This window comes from Haemorhous mexicanus, chromosome 14, assembly GCF_027477595.1.
Source record: "Haemorhous mexicanus isolate bHaeMex1 chromosome 14, bHaeMex1.pri, whole genome shotgun sequence".
In the NCBI taxonomy this organism is placed as follows: domain Eukaryota; kingdom Metazoa; phylum Chordata; class Aves; order Passeriformes; family Fringillidae; genus Haemorhous; species Haemorhous mexicanus.
In genome coordinates, this window is record NC_082354.1 from 13,699,216 (window position 1) to 13,719,175 (window position 19,960).

At 45.2% G+C, this 19,960-nt stretch overlaps 1 protein-coding gene across 1 annotated transcript in view; it reads right to left on the minus strand.

Annotated features, from left to right (window-relative positions):
- GPC4 (glypican 4) overlaps positions 1-19,960 on the minus strand; it is a 68,473-nt gene that overhangs the window by 23,584 nt on the left and 24,929 nt on the right. The window contains exon 2 of the mRNA XM_059858966.1: positions 13,967-14,125. Coding sequence (XP_059714949.1) covers positions 13,967-14,125 — 159 coding nt within the window. The remainder of the gene's footprint in view (positions 1-13,966; positions 14,126-19,960) is intronic.

The window sequence follows — 19,960 nt, forward strand, 5'->3', positions numbered from 1 at the left end:
CCAAATCTGAAAGCCCAACCATGAGTCAGCAGGCTTGGCCAGTGGTCTGGCACAGAGACATCACACTTCATCTGTCACCACCCCTCCCTCCCACCAGGACAGCATCCCTGAGACTGAAAGGTTTGGTGATCTCGTAAGAGTGACCCCACATGTCACACACAGAGCTCCACACACCCATCGTCACCCAGCAGCATATTCGTGTACCTTAAGAGTCATCTCTGTTAGGTGGGTATCAAGGTGTCCAAGGACCTATACCTGTTGTGTGTTCACACACTCCTACAACTGCTGCTTACCTGGAGGATTAGCACAACGAGACCATCATCAAACTGAAATGGAAAATTAAAGAACTCCCCCAGAAATTTGCCATGTCTACACCTCAAAACCATGTCTTTATCTCAAAATTTTTGATTACTCTTCATAAGCCAATGCCCAAAACTCTCTATAGACTGGAAGACTTTTATGAATTAAATATCTCCTGATTCAAATATGATTATCACGATTAAGAGTCAGCAAAAAAGACAAAAGAAGTGCAAAAGTTTCTGATGTTTCCATTTAGGCACCTTAAAAGATGTAATTTCAAAGAACAACATATTGGAAAGAAAAAAAAGGTGGTTTTGTGAAACCTGTTTTGCACAAATAAGTCCTTCTTTCTAGTTCTTGAAAATTCATTTTCCAAGATTATCACAAACCAGACTCAAAAATGAAAAAAACTTAATATATTTAAAAACAAATTTAAAAAATCTACCGGCAGGCTCTTTCTCCCATCCCGCAAGTTCTTCATCTCTCAGGGCAAGGCCTGACCACTTACCCAGTTGGTCCTGATCACAAAAGGGGCTTCAGATATTTGTGGCAGTGAAAAAACACCCACAAATATACCAGAATTTGCTTAAAATCTAAGGGCTAAACACTTGGCACAATACCAAGAGATTTTTCAAATGACAAAGGACAGATAGAGTTTGTGATCTTTATCATTTTCTAAAAGCAAATCCCCACTTTGGTTCACTCTCTGGGAGCACTTGACAGCCCAGAGTGGATGCTGCCATGTCCTGGCAGTGCCACATGTGTCCCCAACACTGAAAACAGGTTGACCCAATGCTGATACCGCTGCAGAAGCAGTTTAAAGAACACATCCTCCAAGAATTCATCACCACAACCTTGACACGTGGGTCTAAGCACAAACTACCCTGCCACAAAGCCTTTGCCTTGGAGATCTGGCATAGATGAGATTAAAATAAAATAAAATAAATTTTAAAAAATTAAATAAAAAAATAAATAAAATAAAATTGAGGGGTCCAGCAGGCCAAAAGCATTTGGGCCATTTGGGAAGAAAACTCCCTGCTCTATGGCTTTGGGGGCAGCTAAGGAGAGCAAGGTAGGTGCCACAGGGACAAAGCCTCCCATGCCTGTTTGCTCCAGCCCCACAGGGAGCACCAGCACCCCGGGGAGCAGGAGCAGCAGGGTGAGGAAGCAGATTATTTTTATGCATGCCACCAGCAACTGAGGATTCTGACCTCTGCTTTTCTGTGACTCATATTCAATAAATATTTTTTAATAAAACATGCCTCTGTGGTTTTCTAAATCCTCAAAGGAGCAATGCTTAGAGCTAGAAGTTGTTATAAGAGGGGAGGGGGAAATATTTTGGCCCAGTGTGAATTTAAACCTTGTTAAAAGACATTAAAAGTATGCTGAAGTTCAGATTTTCGTCTTCAAAGTGCTCCAGTACAAACAAAGCCTAACACAGAAAACATTTTCTGGAAAAACTGAAACATTCCATGAGTTCCTGATGAACAAAGTCATGGGGTTCAACGCCTGACATGGCTGTATATAATGCAGCCTCTTAGGAGCACAAGAGAAATGATCCAGGGAAGAGGAGATTGATTTCAAACACCCAACACGTCCTCTGTCCAATATCAGCAGGAACCTCCACTTTCGTTCCCATGACTGGCATTTCCTCTCCAGGAAGATTTTTTTCTGCTGAGTTTATACTATAGAGATTAGCTTGGTGTATATTAATTTCTAATTCACTTAATCATTTTGAAGGCTCACTTCCTTCCTTTGCTCAGACCTTTTAGTAACACCAAATAAGTTGTTTATTTAAATACTTCTGTACCAGGCACAAAACCTGATAGACGCATCAGCAAACTCTTAAAAAATAATTAGATTTTTAAAATTATATTGATGGCAAATCCACCAGATAGCTCCAACCATCAGTCTAAAGAACCCAAAGCAATGTTTTAAGCCAAGAAAGTTATCTTAAGTAATACATCCATATTACCATAACCAATTTATTCTCCTGACCAAACTAATTTTATTGGTTACACTCCAAAGTGGAAGTTGCATAAACTGTATCCAGGCTTTAGAGCTCTTCATCTCTTAGCAATTTTTCATGTGGGCTAGAAGCAGGTATGTTCATTAATTATCATGAAGAAAATTCTGCAATCTAATTAGCAGCAAATACCTGCACACCTGCAGCCTTCCAGCCAGCAGCTTTTCCTTGCCCAAAAGGAAGGTAAATAAAGGAAACAAAAACTTCCCACCACAACCAGACACTTCCAAAAGCCCAATGCAGCACTGCTGAAGGAGGCAGCATGCGTGCACAGCGCTGCTGTCTCTGGCTCAAGCTTCAACCACCATTTTCATGGACAGAAAACTGCCCTTCTCAAGTGCCACTTCCCAAAGAAGAAGGGAAGGAGGGCAGAGGAGGCTGTGTCTGCAGCCTGGAGTCAGCACCCACCCCTGCCAGCACATGCCTGTACCCCTGAACATGCCAGACAGGATGCCCTGGTGACCAGGGCCTGTGGCTTGGCCACTGGGTGCCACTGCTGGGCACCTCGAGGCTGCTGGGGTGGAGCTGGGGTTGGATGGAGGGGAAGGGTGATGTCAAGCATGGCACTGGGGATGAAGGGCCACTCAACACCAGCAAGCAGGGATGGACCCAGCAGTGGGATGTGCACGGCATCTTCCTCCATGAAATACACAGCACTCTCAACCTGGTCAGCAGCAGCAATTAAATTATATCTGTAGATGCATTTTAGTGCAGCTATTGGCACAGTGTAAGTCTGCATCCTCAGTTTCTATCTCCACATCAAGAAATCAGCTTGGGCGCCACAAGGAACATTAATCTTTTCTCTGTGCAAACTATGGGCATAGATGCCTGCAAGGAAAAGAAAAAAGGCTGAAAGTCCTTTTTATGAGTTAAATGCTAATCTGACTAGTACCTCGCTATATCTAATTAGATACTAATTCTCCCCTTCACAGAAATGAGCTGATTAGCAAACACCAACATAACCCAGCATTAACCTTGCCACCACAAGAAGAAAAATGGCAGGTTCCTCTCTCACGTCTTGACTGTTTGCGGGGTAAAATAAATGACCACCTTTCATTTGTATTAGAAGTTGACTTGTTCTCAAACAAAGCAAACACACAAAGGCCTCAGTTGCTTATTTTACAGCACTGTAAAAGCACGTTTTACAGCTGTGTTGCAAGCAATCTGTACTCATTAAATTATCACTCTGACAGGCTTCCTGTGAAAAGCTGTCAAATGCAAACATTTTTCACAGACGACAAATCATACTTGGCCAGTGCTCCCTCAGACACTGCTATCTGGAGGGATGGCAGGCTCTCTCTTCCCCCCAATTATCTTGTTTAAACTCCCTGGGCAAGGGCTGGCCCCTCTTGTCGACAAACAGGCACACACACGGTTGGGAAGGGTTTCACAAACTGACCTGCCAGAGCAGCACGTGGCTCCAAGGCTTCCCTGGCTCTCCTGACTAAGAGCAGAGCCTGCAGAGAAGGCTGGCTTGCACAGACAGGATGAACCACAGACATGGCTTTGGGATACCATGGCACAGCCAGCTCTGGTCCAACTTGACTGAGGCGCAAGGCCATGCTTCAACACACCTCAGCCAAGTCCTGCTGATGCAAAGTCACCTTCTCACTCAAGGTGATGCTCAGGAGGATGAGCTCCAGGCTGAGGGAACCAGCACTGTGGGACCAGAGCCACAAAACCTTTCTTAATGTCAAGAAACAATTTTAAAATTTGTCTGTATCACAGAATGAATCCTCTCCTTGCTACAGGCTTTGATGCTCAAAGGAAGATGACATTTCCAATGCAATTAACTTTAAGGGGCAGAAAAGGCAGTAATCTGCACTCAGGCAATCTACAACTCTGGGTTCTGTTTATTCTTTTAACATTTTCAAATTTCAGGGTAGAATTTCAATGCCCATCACTTGGTGAAAGCCTAGAGTTGTCAAGAAATGGTAAGAAAGTCAGGATGTGACATATGTGCCATCTCTGCAATAAAAATCCTGCGGAAAAAAGTCTCTGCTTTTGAACAAATCCTTCTTTAAAAGAGCACATTGAGAAACATAACCATAGTTACTTGGCAATTTCCTTTTTTTCAGATAATAAGATGTATTACCTCTGTGCAGCTTGAGGGCAGAGCAGCCCTGCCAGTAACCCAGTGCAGGAGAGCACTGCATCTCCCCAAGGTGCTTCCACATGACATCAGATTCCACTGCCAGAATAATTCAAAACAATCTTGCTTCCAAATTGCACATACATGAGCTAATTGAAGAAACACACTCCACTCACTCCACCCACTGTGAGACAGAGTAAATCCCACCTCCAGACAACACATCTACTTATTTTGACTTTCAGACCCAATCTATTTTTGATCTTGGATTCATAGGTGTCACCTGAATTTTTTTTTGTTTGTTTGTTTTGGTTTTTTTTAAAAAGTAAGAAGGGATGCAGTGTTTTCCTATTCCTTATGCTAACATTTTCAGATATTTCAAGAGTGGGATTTTCATACAAGAGGGCTTTTGCTGAGGAGATCTAGTGCTGCAGGGCACAGTCCTACCTAAATCAAAGGCAGCTCCTGGAAATGAGATGAACACATCAAAGGGGCACATTCCCCTTCACCCACAGACAGGTTTGGCACTTCCATACATGTGCTGGCAACAAAGGAAAAAGCAGAAAAAACTGCCTGGTCTGAGCTGCCTCCTGCCACCAGCTGCCCTGTGTCAGGACCCCAGCCCTGGTGTCCTCAGCCTCCCCAGCCCTGCCCCAGGCAGAGTCCTCAGGGCTGAATCCAGAGCTGACCATGGCAGGAGTGCAAAGCTGTGCTTTCAATTTCTTTATCTTCAGGAGCAAAACACATTTATTTCAGAGAATACTTTCACACACAGAGGCACAGTGCTCCTCAGCACCACACTTACTGCTCTTGTAGCCACTGCAAAGAGTCAAATCATCAGTGACCCAGGGCTCAGCACCTAAAACCTCCACGTTCTATAGAACAAAGGAAACCTGCAAAAAAAAGTCAAGTCTTATCCAAGAGTTCAGCAAGGCTGTTGAGCCAATGTGCTTGCTACAGACATCCATCTGTTGGCCATGTTCAGGTGTGATGGGGCCCTTCCAAAAGGACACCAGGGCTGCCTTTCTGCTCCCAAAAACCTGTCTGCTCCCAAAAGCCACCAGACATGCTTCATTTCCCATGCACCAGGTTTCCTTAAGTTAAGAGCTGAGTTTTCAATTGGTCTTGTTCTGTTTGAGGTTTGCAAATCAACTACACAAACAGATCCCAGGTAGACGTGCAATTACTCAACCACCTTAAAAAACAAATAAAACCAGGTTCAAGCATGCATGTGGAACATGCTGAATTTTTATGGGCACAATTAATTAGTTTCAGATAATTTGCCACCCAGCATTCTGAGCATACTCTTAATATATTGTCCAGATTATGATTAATTAAGGACCGTCTGTCTTAGCAAAACCTTTAATTTGCTTGTCTGTATAGACAATTATGCTTTCTAATGTGTACAAGAGAACACTGCCACAAAGAGATTAATTATCTTTTCTCCTTTAAAGGTTTACTCATAAAATGTCCACAACAGCAAGCTGGATTCCCAGACAAATGCTCCTGCCCAAGGCACAGCCCCATGGGCTGTGCTGTGGACAGGCTGGCTCCGTCCCTGGGTTTTCCAGAGGTGCAGATGCAAAGTCTACCCTGCAGCTGCTCCTACTGTCTAAAGCAAAAGTCAATCGAGACAGATAAATGGAATTTAGGAGAAAAGAGACAAATGTTTCTCAGCTCTCTTCACCTGGAGGCTAAAGCCATCCACAGCCATGCCACCTAGTCCAAAGGGAGAAAAGCAATTATTTTTTTCTGAATGTGCTCCATTATTTTTAATATGCCTTCACTTCCTTACTGCATATACAGCATTTGTAATTTCCAGCAGGGAAAAACAAATCCTAGCTTAACAACCTTTTTCCGGAAGTGTTGAGAAACTGATGAACACACAGTGTTAACACATTTATTGAATATGAACTCAGAAGGGCAGGGCAGATCCACAAGCTGTTTATCTGTCCTGTTTTCAAACATGTGTTAGCACTTATTGACATGGGAAGGACTCTTTCATAGGGCTTGAAAAAGTACAGGCTTAAATCTTGCCAGTGTCACAGCAACAGCCACAACACGTGAACACCACAGAGCTGGGAGGAACCACATCTCCCTGAACTTTGCTTGATTAGTGAAAATCAAGACAACATAAACAACTAGGTCACAGTCTCACAGGTTAAAAAAACCCCAAACCACCAAAAAACAAGGTATCTCTAAGTTCTGGTTTCTGGAGCACTGTGGGACTAGTGGAGCCCAGAAGAGCAGGGCAGAAGACAACACACAGCACTGGGTAGCACCATCACACTGACACTGAACTTACTAGAGATTAAGGAGCAATGAAGGAGGACAGTGTGGAGATGGCTGTCTGTGATCCAAGAAACAAACAGCAGCACCTTGCATCCTGCTGTATGTACCAGTCATCCCATGAACTAGGAAAACAGTGAGAAATGCCCTTGGGTCCCCTCTTAGTCCATCCTGCTCTGCCCCATCCATGCAGGATGACCCCAGACTTTGTAGCCTCTTCATTCCTCGTTTCAGGGACTGTCACTGCTCACACAACCCATTTTTGGTCAGCTATGCTGAGTTTTCTCCCCCTGCTTCCATGTTGCCTCCTCCCCAAGCAGCAGGTCCATCATTCCCAGCACTTCCATCCCCCTCCTTGCAACCACTCTTCCTCAAGGCACCTCTCTGCAGCTGCTTCTTCTTTCTCCATCATTTGCTCTTCCCTCTACTCCCCCGACACTTAATTTTCACTGCACCCATTCCTCAATCTCTTCAGCCACACCTGTGATGTCTCAGGTGCTTCAGCCTTTGCCCCACATCCATTTGGTACCAATACACCAAGATCCTAGCCCAAACTTCACCTGCAAGTGAGCTCCTTCGGGCTGCCTCCCACACCCTCCCAATGCAAAGGAACTTTCTGGGACACTCACTAAGGTATTTCACAGGTACATGTTTTCCCAAGCCTCCCTTCTTACTGCTGTCAGTGTGAGGAGGGCCTGCACTACTGAACAGTGGGAATGTCTTTCTTGTTCCCATTACCTCAGTTACCCTCATCTCATTACACTTGCACAGAGAGCTCTTCCAGCTGGGGCTGCCTCTTATTTGTTCAGCCAGCATGTGAGTGGCTGGACACTAAGACACTACAGTACATTAAACACTAATAAAATAACTCCAGCCCTGCACCAGTGGGTAATCACACCCCCAAGCCAAACCACCACCACCAAATTGGGCATCCAGGGCAACAGCTACCAGGGCTATGCACACAGGCTCGGTGGCTGCTTTGTGCAGGAAGGAGGAAGAGAGAGTTAATTTTAAACAGACAAACAATAGCTCATTGACTGGTTGACAGCAATTAGTAACCAGAGAGCACCAGGCACATTTCCTGTAGCCATGTACAAAGCCTGCTGCCTGCATCTTTGCTTTTGGGAAAAAAAGCCAAAGGGATGAGAGCAGTTTACCTGTCACCTCAAGAGCACAACTGCTTTGATCTGAGATCACATCAAGTGTTTCATCCCCCCAAGCCCATATACCAACTGCTTTTGCCCCTTGCTGAAGTCTTTGCTAAGTTACAAGATGTAGTATATTTTTTTTCCTCTCCTAACCAACAGGGCAGGAACCTCTTTCACCCCACAAGATTTCCTACTTCTGTGGTAACTTGAACTTGACCTTAGGATCTTTCCAAGCCTCCCAAAAGAGAGGTCTGGTTCTCACCACTGTCAGACAAGCACCACCCTTCTCAATGAACAAGACTAAAAATCATGGTGGTGTATGTACCTCCTTAAAAACCTCCAGATGGAGAGGAGCCAGTTGAACAAAAACAAAGGATAAACAAACTTCCAAGGCACAGACAGCAGACAATTTGTTTCACTGCTGTTGCACTGAGTGGGAAAGCACAAACAAAAAGCCCACAAGTGGGATTTTCTAAAGGAAGTGTGTTGGTGGTTGCCCCCTCCAGCTTCTCCTCAGTGACTCCCTCCCTATCCTTGGGAAGCAGCAATCTGAAACCAAGTCCAAAGGATTGTCTCTCCACAACAGCTTCTTTGAGGTAAATCTTCCCAGCATTTTCTGCCCTGGCTAGTGTGAGGTTTGGTGCCATCCATTTCTGGGAAGAGCAGAACAAGGCTGCACCTTCACCTCACCGTGAGTGGCAGCAGAGACCAAACCACCCTATTATCAGTGCATTCACCTGAAGTGAGTGGCAAGGGGACAGCTCTTCCCATCACACAGGTTTATTCAGAAGCTCAAACTCCATGCAGCTCTGGCACAGCAGACATCCACCACTCAGTGCTCCAGCTGTGCCAACACACCTGGAGCTGCCTCCTGCAGATATGAACGTGCTGGCAGCCAGCACTGACCCCATGGTCCTGGGTGCCACAGGCATGGGGGGACCCTGCCAAAGGAGCAGGACAAGGGCCCAGGTCTCTGCTCCCAGAGGCAGTTTCCAGTAAAAGAGTTAATGTGAGATGAAGGTCCCCAAAGGGCAGTTATTTTGGTAAGGCAGAGCACCCCGATGGGCTGCCAAATTCTAACTATAGGGGCAGCAGGCTGAGCACCTGTGGGGCTCATCTTTCACTGTTTGCCTCCACACTGCCTGAAGCAGCAGAAAGGAGACCACCAAAAGCTTTCTCTTGTCCCCTCTGTGTCCTTCCCAGTTATTAATACATCCCAGCTATGCATCCCACTGCACCAGCACACCTCCCTAATAACTAGTACCTGGAGATAGCAGCTGGAAGCAAAGGGTTATCTGAACAACAAAAACTAAATTCTGAAATTAATTACAGGCTTTTTTCCTCCAGTTTCAGCAGAGCTTGGAAGCTATTTGGCCAATGTTCTTCTGACCAGTCTCTTGGATTCAGCCACATGCCAGTTATTGGAAGAAATTAATGTACCTGGGAGTTACACAGGGCTCACACTTGGGTCAAGGGCACCTTGGGGTGCTTCAAAGACACTCATCATGATCACACTTTGTACCTGTAGCTACCCTGCTCAATACAAACAGGAGCCCACAAACAGGAATCCCTCTCCAGCCCCTCTGCCCTCTCCCTGTAGAGCAGAGGGGTTGTGTGCACCATGGACTTGGGGACCCCTGGCCAGCTCTTTCTCCTTGGATTTGGTTTTTTTCCAGTTATTGTCCCTAAAGAGTCTCCTTTTACACTTCTGTATTTGTTTTATCTTAAATGCTAATGGAAAATCCAGAGAGATTGGATCAGAAATTGAACTCTTAGCATTTAATCACTTCCCAGATGCTGGCGCGGGCTGTACCATTTGATACACCTCCTTCTGTCATCTGGGCATTGGGAACACCAAACCTACTGCCAGTCCAGCCCAGAGACAGACCCCTCACACACTTCCCTCCTGTACAATGAGGGCTGCAGAAGTTTGCTGCCTTGCCTAAGTCTGGAGTGCACAAAAGAAAGGGACACAACTCGGTTAAAGTGCAGCTGCAGAAGTGCTTGTGAAATACAGGGGCAGGAGAAACAAGGAGCTCGTGGGACTCAGCAGCCCCTCTGTTTTTTCCTCCCAGAAAAGGGCTTGGCACAACAGTTACATCTTCCAAGAGATTCAGGATGTGTCTTTAAAAAGTGAAAAGTAAGAACATCTTATCTAGGAAGCAATGGAACAGCGGAAACACTGCAGAAGAGTTATGGGCTATGTCCTGTCCTGGCTCCAATTCCTCAAAACAGCTGAGCAGCTTCCCCAAAGCACTGTTGGCTAGCACAGACCCTGTGGCGTGGAAAACTTCAGCCTCAAAGGGCAAAAGAGGTGAAGGTTCAAATTTAATACATGGAACTGAGCATTTATGCAGTCTTAATGTCACTATTAATTCTAATAATGTTTTTAATCCCCAAGAGAGTGAAGGGGAGGGCACTAAGTTGTGAAGATAAGACACGGCACAAGAGATTTTATTTTAAAAAAAGGAGAGGGTGTTTAAATCCCTGACTGCTATAGCTGCTTCTGTGGCACCACAGTCAGTTACAGCTTTCTCATGAATGCCGCTGTCACAGAGAGAGACACTAACATGGCCAGAAAATTTTACCCACTAATTTCTCAGTGAAGCTCATAAACATATCTGAGATTAACCAGCAAATCTTCACCTCTAAAATAATTTAGCAAAGGTGAATCCAACAACTCAAAAAGTATTTTTTATTTTAACAAAAAAGCACTTCCCTTGCTGCTGAAAATACATCTCCTACTGCTACGCTGGCATCAGGCTAGCAGTTTAAATTACAACAGGAGAGACCTCCAGGGGCATACATACCTGTACTGTAAGCAAATATTTAGACAGGATATGTAAGATATAGGACTCCTAAGCTCACAAGTTCTCCCAGTGCCTGCAAACCAAATACGCACAGGAAGATCTGATGCCGTCACATTATGCACTGGGAGCTGAAATGACTCCTGGTCAGCCCTTTGGGGGTGGATAATCAGCAGATTGTTCCATGCTCCTGATTAAAGAGGAGATAATCCATTTCTGTACGGCTTTGGTGTCAGATCAGAGCAATTCTGGCAACAGTTCCAACAGCACACAGTGCTCCAGCAACAGCTGAAGCAAACACTCCAGAAGCCACAGGGCATCCCAGCCTCCATCCAAAGGATGTGCCGCCACTTGGACTGTCCTTCTGCAGCAGCAACTGCTGCAAAGGTCAAGCACATAACGGAGGCAGGACAGGTTTGCCTCTCTTCCCAGACCTGAATGTCAAGGCTGGGAGATCAGCAGCCAGAGAACCCACAACAAAGATTTCCAAAGGGCTGGAGGACAGGGTTTGCTGTTTGGGCTGCATCCTGGAGCGGCCGATCGCAGCCTGGGGATGTGTCACCCCACAAGAGAAGTGTCCACTCCATTTGAAGTGAATTTGGTCTCTGTAATAACTCTTGCTGCCTACTCAGTCACTCCGCACAGCTGTAGCACAGAGGATTTCATGTTAAACTAAGGAAGGTGTACAGCTCATTTTTGCCAGTTTTATTTCCATTTGAATGGATTTTGCTACAAGTGATAAAGAAGCCCTGAAGAGCTGCAAATAGTAAAATCAGAGCTTGGGTCCATGCATAAGAGCAGCCCTGGAAGGGATTGTGTCCTTTTCCAGTCTCATCCCTAAGGATCAGGACAAATATACAGGTCTTGATTGCCTCTCCTTCCTGTAGTTTGGGTACATTAGATCAAAAAGTGTGGGATGAATCATGCTGGGCAAGAGGAACTCAAATGTGCAAGACACAACTGACCACAGCTGATCTGATGACCAAGCACCAACACCAAAGGAAGGAAATGCCATCCCACAAGCAGCCAAACATTCAACAGTAGGCTCTTAAATAAACAAAACACAGCAGTCTAGGCCATGGAACTCCAACATTTTAACAGAAGAGCCTAAGGACCTCAGTGAGGAGACTCCTCAACCTGCTCCAGAAACCAGGAGGAAGGTGTGCCTTCAGCCTCCAGGTGACTGGGCTGGAGGGAGAGAGGCACTTATGATTAAAAGCCTCCCAAGAGGTAAATGATGGAGGGTGGTAATCAGTTCATCTCTACTTCCACCCCAGGTAAGATTAAAAAAATCCCTAAATCAGCTTTGTCTGCAGCAAATGAAGATTTACTTCTGATATTAGCGCTCAAAGACAGAGTCATTAGGCTTTGGGACAGGCTGAGGAGGTTGCCAATTCTCCTTCATTAGTTTCAGATGAAGCAGACACACCCTTGAGGGACAGGCCAGGCACACCAAACCCAGATTTCAGGAACAGCTGAACAACACCATCCCCTTCCAGACTTGCCAGTCAAGGACTTCCCAGGCTAAAGTGAGAGTGAGACCAGCATGGAATATGCTCTGAGGGACTGACAGGAGAACCACAGAGCACAGACAGAATAGCTTGTGCAGGCTCCCTTCCAAAGCTCAACTATTTTGAAGCCTTATACTTTGACAGGCATCCATCTCAGCTTGGCTTAATGTCCCCCTGTAGCCATCCCTCCCCCCACAAAGGGGCAGATGCACCTCTCAGGATGTCTGCTCCACGTCAGGGATGCTAATGCAGTGACCCGTGCATGCTCTTTGTTTCCAATGCAGCATTTCAAAAAGCCTCGTCGTTCATTTAAGGTGAAGCAGATGCTGCTCCTCTGGTCTCTTTGAACAGGCTTATCTATGGGCTGGATTTCATTAAGTGTCTTGTTCTGCATTTAATAAGCTTGCAAGTCTAGACACTTTGGTTCTCCTCTATCACCCCTTTGGTGTAGCAGCAGGTAGAGACAACAGAGGTTAAGAGGGAAATATTTAGCCAGCAGATTTAGATGCTATCAAGATGATTGCATAATTCTACTTTGACTCACTGCAATTTCATACCCAGGGATTTTTTTCTCTCACCCTAGTGCCAACCCCTTTTGAAAGTAAGAGGCTGCTACCTCCTGTAGTAGTGCAGAGGAGGTTGCTGGGAGGTTCAAGGCATAGACTTTGGGATATTCATAGAAAACTCACGTTGAACCAATGACCAAACAAGGGAACAAATGTCCAGAGGAGCTGCATAGGGGAACTCTCCTTTACCACAGAGTGTGATGGTGATGTACAAGCAAAACAACGTGAGCAACCCAGTCCACTTGAGTTGTCAGATAGTTCCATATGCAGCTGGCTGTCACCTCACTTTCCCAGCCAACAAGGACAAGCCAAGCAGCAGCCTGACATCCTGCTCCTCCTCCCCAGATGCTCAGGCAACAGGGGGCTGCAGTGTAGGAGGGGGCTCCTTTGTAGGAGCACTGAGGCACCTACAAAGCCCCACAGGAACCAACCAAGAGCTCAGAAGCAAACTAAGAAATGCCCTGGGACCTCAGCCAGGTGCTGTGCCCAGTGTCCAGGCATTGACTGCAGCTGTTTGCAGAGGTGCTCTCAAGGGAAAAGCACCTGGCCACAAGGTGGGCAGTGCTGGCTGTGTGCCAGCTATCTCCAAAGGGAGCTTCTCCTGCAGCACCCATGAGCCAGGCATGCCCTATGGAGAGCCAGTCTGACAGGAGACATGTGGACCCAAGGGCAATACCAAGACCAGTCATTTGCTTATCTGTCAGCAGTTAGCATCACCCCAGCGATGGGAACGCAGCCGAGACTTGTTCATTATGGTTCTGACCCTGCATCACACTTGAACCCTCGGCCTCCACACAAAACCATGGTGTTTATCTGCTGCTCTGCTTAGCCCCAAAGGCTAAAAGTGAGATGGGTACAAATCCTGTGGGCTCACAACATGCTGGGAAAGAGCAGCATTTTTGTGGATTGGGGCTGCAAGACGTGCATGTTACAATTACATGCAAAGCGGGGATGTACCAACAAAACCAACTGTAATCTTACATTAGAGCAAAATGGCTTTTCAAAAGATTAATCAGAAAGATCTCTCTCTTTGGGAAACAAGCAGCCATAATCAGCAAATACTTCTCTCTCACAGGATTGCAAAACAAGGCATGCTCTGCCCTCTGAGCCGAGTCATGAACTTTCCCAGCAAAAGGGGAGACAGAGCAGAAAAACTGTACAGAAACAACAGGATGGAGATTTTTCACATTTTTATCCCGAGGAGAGCAAGTTCAAGGTCTCTACACTTACCATCAAACTTCTTGTATCGGGAACTAAACATGTTTTGTAGGTGATTGCTAAGCTCTATGACGGCGTTTCTGAAGTCGTGTTTACTCTGCTGACTGTACTTCTCCTCCATTTCTTGGGAGCAGCATGTGTAGCCTTGTGAGCAGACTTTCAAGTGGTCACCTGAAAAGCAGAGAAGAAAATATCCCAAGTTAAAAGGCCTCTCTATGCCAGAGAAAAGAGGTCTCATGAGGCAGGGTGTGTGAAAATTTGCAGCACCATTTACTTCACAGGAGATCCCCCCGCTGCGAGCGCTGGGCCAAGCACATCAAAACCTGATTACTTAGAGAAACTTTATAGCAACACTTGTAAAAACCTTGTGTTTCTGAGAGAACATTAAAAAGTGTTTCTGTTTATTATTCAGTTAATAAACAGAATAAAGAGATATTCATTCTGTACAGTATAATTTGAAGAACCAGAAAATTGACCTGTATATAGATATATTGTATATGGCAACTTGCATGAAGTTTTTGCTGAGTATTTTGAATACTTCCACAGTTCATTCAGTTAATATACAACATCAGCAGCAATGGCCCTTTTTGTCCAGATAAGTGCTTTTTTCTTCACCCCTCCCCAGTCCAATTATCAGAGGAGAAGTAGTCTCTCTCAGAAGCACAGTTGTCACTGACACTAAATTATACTTGCTTCATGCAATGGCTCATGAAAATGCTTCATATTTCCTCACTCCTAATTCTGCAGTTTTCTGTCATCGTCCTGGAGGAAATAGGGGGTTTGTTTTTGGAGACTTCAAACAGATTTTTTTTCCTTAAGATAATTCTTTCCTAAGAGTCATCTGGTCATCACTTGGTCAGAGGAATCATCACCAAGTGTTTCAGTATCTGCAACAGCTCCACTTCAAAATCTCTCAGACAATCTGGACATAGGATCTGGACCCATATAATTTGCTTTTGAGGCCTTCCAGCAATGTGGGATGAAGCTGTCCCCTTCCAGCACCACCCATAAAATGACATTGTCAAGTTTTGTGGGCCAAGATAAACCCTTGTCACGGCAGTCCTCAGCTCCAGCCCTCTGACAGGCCACACAATGCAGCACCAACACAAAGCAGGTGGGCTGATGCTGAAATGGTTCAAACTTGGGCAAATTGTGCAAATCTCTGTCAACACAGAAGATACGATCAAAACAAGCAGTCAGGATGAGAAACTCATGTTTCCAAGTAAGATGGTATTTTAAAAGACACAGCCAACATGTAAGCTGCTGCCTTCTCTCCCATTTCACACCCTGCTGCCAGACCTTATCCTTCATTCTGAGGAAACAGATGGAGAAGGGAAAGCTCTTCCCTGCCTGCTCCCACCCTGGAAGTCACCAAGGACCTCCAACCACCGTGGAGGTTCAGAGACTCACTGTCAGAGCTACTAAGGACTTGTCAGCCCCCATGCAGAAAATAACATCTTTCTGACAGGCAGTGCACCACACATTTAAAGAAGAGCCATCCATCCTACCTGCTAGAGCATCAAAACTGGGTTTAGAGAAACAAAAGCAGGTTTTGCACAGTTCAAAGCCTGCCCATGGTTAACACAACAGGCTGATGCTCTGCCTGCCTTGTGCAAGATTTCTCAAGAATGCCTTTTGCCCAGGTAGTGAACCTTTGTATCACTGCACATGACTTCCTAGCCAGAAAGGTCAGCATCTCTCCTTACAGACACTGCAGGGCCATCTTAAAAAGCGACACAAATATTTTTATCTCTCTCTCTACATATATAGTTCCTAAGAACCTCTCCTCCTAAAATCTATTTCCCTGTTGCGCTACAGGGTTTGTTTGTTTTCTGTGGCATTACAGAGAGACCTTGACCAGCAGATAACTCTGACACAGCTAATTTATTGCACAAGACCATCCACTGCTCTTCAATTATGGAAAGCTCAAAGTCTGCTACGGGAAGCAGCGCTGCTTAAGCACAGCTTTTGGAAAATGCAGAAAAATGTCACTAACTCCTTACAGATCTATAATTTTTTCCCAGACTACTTCTTTCTATCTCAGAGGAGTACCTCCAGCAGCAAATACACAGCTCCAAGAGAGGCACCTCCAGGTAGCTTCTTAAGTAATTTAAAAAAGAAGGGGTGCACCCAGATTTTCACATCCTGCCCACTAAATCCATTCTAGAACATGCCTGGGCACTCCTCTCTGAACCCACCTTACCAGCAAGCATCAAAATGAGAAAGTGCCCCAGCATCACTGCTTTATTTCACCTTGAATCTCTGCTCCAATTCCGATACAGGACTAAGGACTCTGACACAACATAAATCATGAATAGCAGCAAAGCTAATTCAGACCTACTGATAGTGGGATTTCTTTTCCTAATCACACTTCACAGACACTTCTGAAGCTGTCCACAGATGCCCCGTGATCCCTAACACAGTGGTTTTAACAACTTCTCCAACTTAGTTATTATTTTAAAAGGCCCTGTATTTCTCAGATACAGGTATCCATTGCAAATCTATTAACATTGTTGAACTAGTTACCATCAACCTAATGTTACAAAGCAAAATAATTTCCTCTAATCCCCTTTGTCCCAGATTTGACAGTGCCTCCCCAGGACACACGTGCAAAGCCAAGCAAGAGCACTACTAACAGTAAATCAAGCTTGCACAGATCCCATTTGGTTGATCATTAAGAAATAATGCTCCAAAATGTAACTCAGACATTCAAAAATGAATGACCAAGCAATCTAATTATGGAAGATATTTCTCAGTCATGTCAGCACTATGTGGTCTTGGCTCATGATCAAGAATTAGCTCTGTCTGGAGCTGAAGAGCTCTGACTACTCAGTGCTAATCATAGGAGGATGCACTCTGCTACCCAGCATTTAGAAGCCAGAAAGTTTAAGTCTGTGGGCTGCTTTTCTTGCAGTTTTCTTATGCCACAGTAGGAGATGCCACTGGAAAGTCACTGAGGACCCCAGTTTTCCCACACAGAGGTTTGTCCTTAGCATAACCACATCCCTAAGAATACATCCAAACAACACTGGCACGAAATCTCATGTCTAGCCTGTTAAATCTGCTAGCAGAGCTGATCCATTCAGGATCCATCCACGGGACTCATCCCATGCAGACAGACCCCGATGCAGGACATCATCAAACAGCTTTCAAACACCATGGTGCTGCAGCCAGGGGAATGGAAGGGACGAAGGCTGCAGAGCTCCATGTGAGCACGGACCACTTATGAACACACAAACACCGACCTGGAGCCAAGATCAAAGCCAACACCCTTTGTCAAACTGGCAGTGAACTCCTCTAAGGAAAATGAGTGAAAAATATGTGTATTTAGTCATCCTTAGCAGAGATCTAATGTTTATGTATATTATGTAGAGAATGCTCATGGTGTGCGCTCACTGTCAAGGACACATTCGGCAATAATTATTTCCCAAGTAAAAACTCATCAAATAATGCCCATACAAGGCAACTCTTCATCTGCTGTTGAGTGTGAAAGCCTCGGCAGCTTTTGTAATTCATCACCATGTGAGCACAGCAAAAACATAACTCTGCCACAGCCCCCTTTCAAGTTAGGTTTTTTATTGAATTGTTTGGCAGGGTGTGCAATCATCACATCAGGGGCTGCATGGCAAAAAGGGCTCAAGTAGCAGAGACTGACTCCAAATATCTACTGCATATGCACACCATCACCACAGCTTGACGTGGATTTGCAGCAGATCTTTCTCATGGCCTGTTGCATCAAGACGTCTTATTTTATGATATATACAAGTACAGAGAGAGAAATGAAGGACCAAAAATTATGGAAGATACTTGCTCCTTGGCTGGTTAACAGCACAGCTCTGGGGAATGGAGGTGGTTGTTTAAAGACAAATATGATGGTACATGACATTACCATCTGTACATCCAAGCAAATGTGCTTAGAAAGGTAATCTTGCAAACTTATGATTTAAGCTATTACAGAAACATTACATTTAGCAGACTCCAGGCACACAGAGTTTCTTACAAATCAAGTAACTAGTTTGCAATGTGTTGAAAAACAAGTTTTCATCAAATGAGTAAGTGAGCAGTGCAAACTCAGGGGCTACATGATACTGAAAAGCAGTTCTCTTAATCAAAAAATTTTCTAAGACCTTTTCAAAATGCTCTTTCTGGATGTCTAGCATGCCTTCCCAGCCTGCTTCTCTTCACCTCGACCAAGTTTATACTTAAGGACACTAACTGCAAAACTAGCTAAAGCTTCAGGAGCTTCAGGAGTTGGAGGTGAGGAGTGGATATTTCTTTAAAAGGCTCCCCACACAGCCCAGCCCCTCACTGGAGCCTAGCAAACAAGAAAGAAGTGGTTTATGGTCTGAGACATTACTGCTGGACTTTGCTCCCATGTGAGAAATCAGGCTGGGGTAAGGCTGGTTGGTGAAGGAGCAGGAGGCAAACACTGCTGAGAACCTGAGAGCTGGGCCAGCATTTCAGCCTTGTGCTCTGCCCCTCCCCTCTAGCACACATGGGCCTGTGTCATCTTTAAAGGAGTTTTATGACTTCCTCTGAACCAACTACCAAAGGAATCTCGGACTGTAATGCTGGACCCTAATCCAATTTCACACTAGACTTGCCTTCTAATTATCACAGAATATTAGGCTTCCACCCATCATATATAATTGACATGCTACCGAGGCTTTACAAAACCCCCAACAAAGATGACAAGAAACACTAGCATCACCCCTGAGCACAGCTCCACTGCTCCAGCCCTGCATTAGCAAGGGGCAAGAAGAAGAAAGAAAAGCATGAGCTTGTGATTGACTCCAGCAGAGTCATCGAGACAGACACAGCTACCGAACTGTCTACTCAATCCAATCACCTTCAGCTTACCCAAAATACCAAAAATGCCCAGCTTTCCTGGCTACAAAATGATCTGGGGATGCTCAGCACCTCTGGGAATGGACCATGAACTCCTGTCCATCTTCACTGGTGCTGCCATAATCCCTACAGGATGTCAGCACAGCCCCAGCATAAACACTGCTCACACTGTTGTTAGATACCTGCTAATGAAGAGCACTACCAAAATGCACAGTCTTGGCATTTAAATATTTCCTGGTGAAATTACACTAAGCTGTGTGCTTCTCCTTGGTGCCATGTGGCATTCTCTGAAAAAATCCGTTTGCCCAGGATTTTTCTCCTGGGAAGCTGAGAAGCCTCCGAGAAAAGGAAAACAATTCTTATCTCATTTGCTTCTCCTCTGTTTTGCTCATGTGGTATGTGTTTGGAGATTGTTTACCCAGAGGTGATTGTTTCATTGGATTCTGGTGAGTTTTCACTCTTTGGCCAATCATGGCCAAGCTGTGTTTAGACTCTTTCCAGAGTCACGAGTTTTCATTATTATCTTTTTAGCATTTAGTAAGTATCCTTTCTGTATTTTTTAGTATAGTATAGTATTCTTTAATATAATACAGTATCACAAAATAATAAATTAGCCCTCTGAGAACACGGAGTCAGATGCATTATTGCTGCCTTCATCAGGACTTTCCCAGCAAACACAATAGTGCAGAGCTTGGGCTCACTTTTGCTCCCTACCTGAATGAGTCTCCTGGGATCAGTGGGTGCTGTGGTGGGGGTGGCTAGTGGCATGCAGAGGGCCAGGAGAGGGGAGATAAGGAGCTGGTGCTCTGCTCCAAAATCCAAGCTGCCTGCGCTGTAGGGAAGAGAGTCCTGCCATTGGCAGCTGCGTGGGACAAGGAACTCACATAGCTTTTGCTATCAAAGCAAGGGGAGTAAAAGCAGTCCTCCTTGTCCATGCCACTTTAAGACTTGTGGGTGGCCCTGGCAGGTCCTGGCTCTCTGGTGAGCCCCTGCATCCAGCTTACTCTTCTCCCTGCCCAAAACTACTCAAGGCAGGGTGAAGGAGCGTGTCCTTACAAGTGGAAAACATCGCTCTGCTGCTTCCCAGATATCTGTGTATTTATTCATACACTGCCCTTTAATATAGTTGTTTGCAGTTGGTCTTGTGTTTTTGTTTGG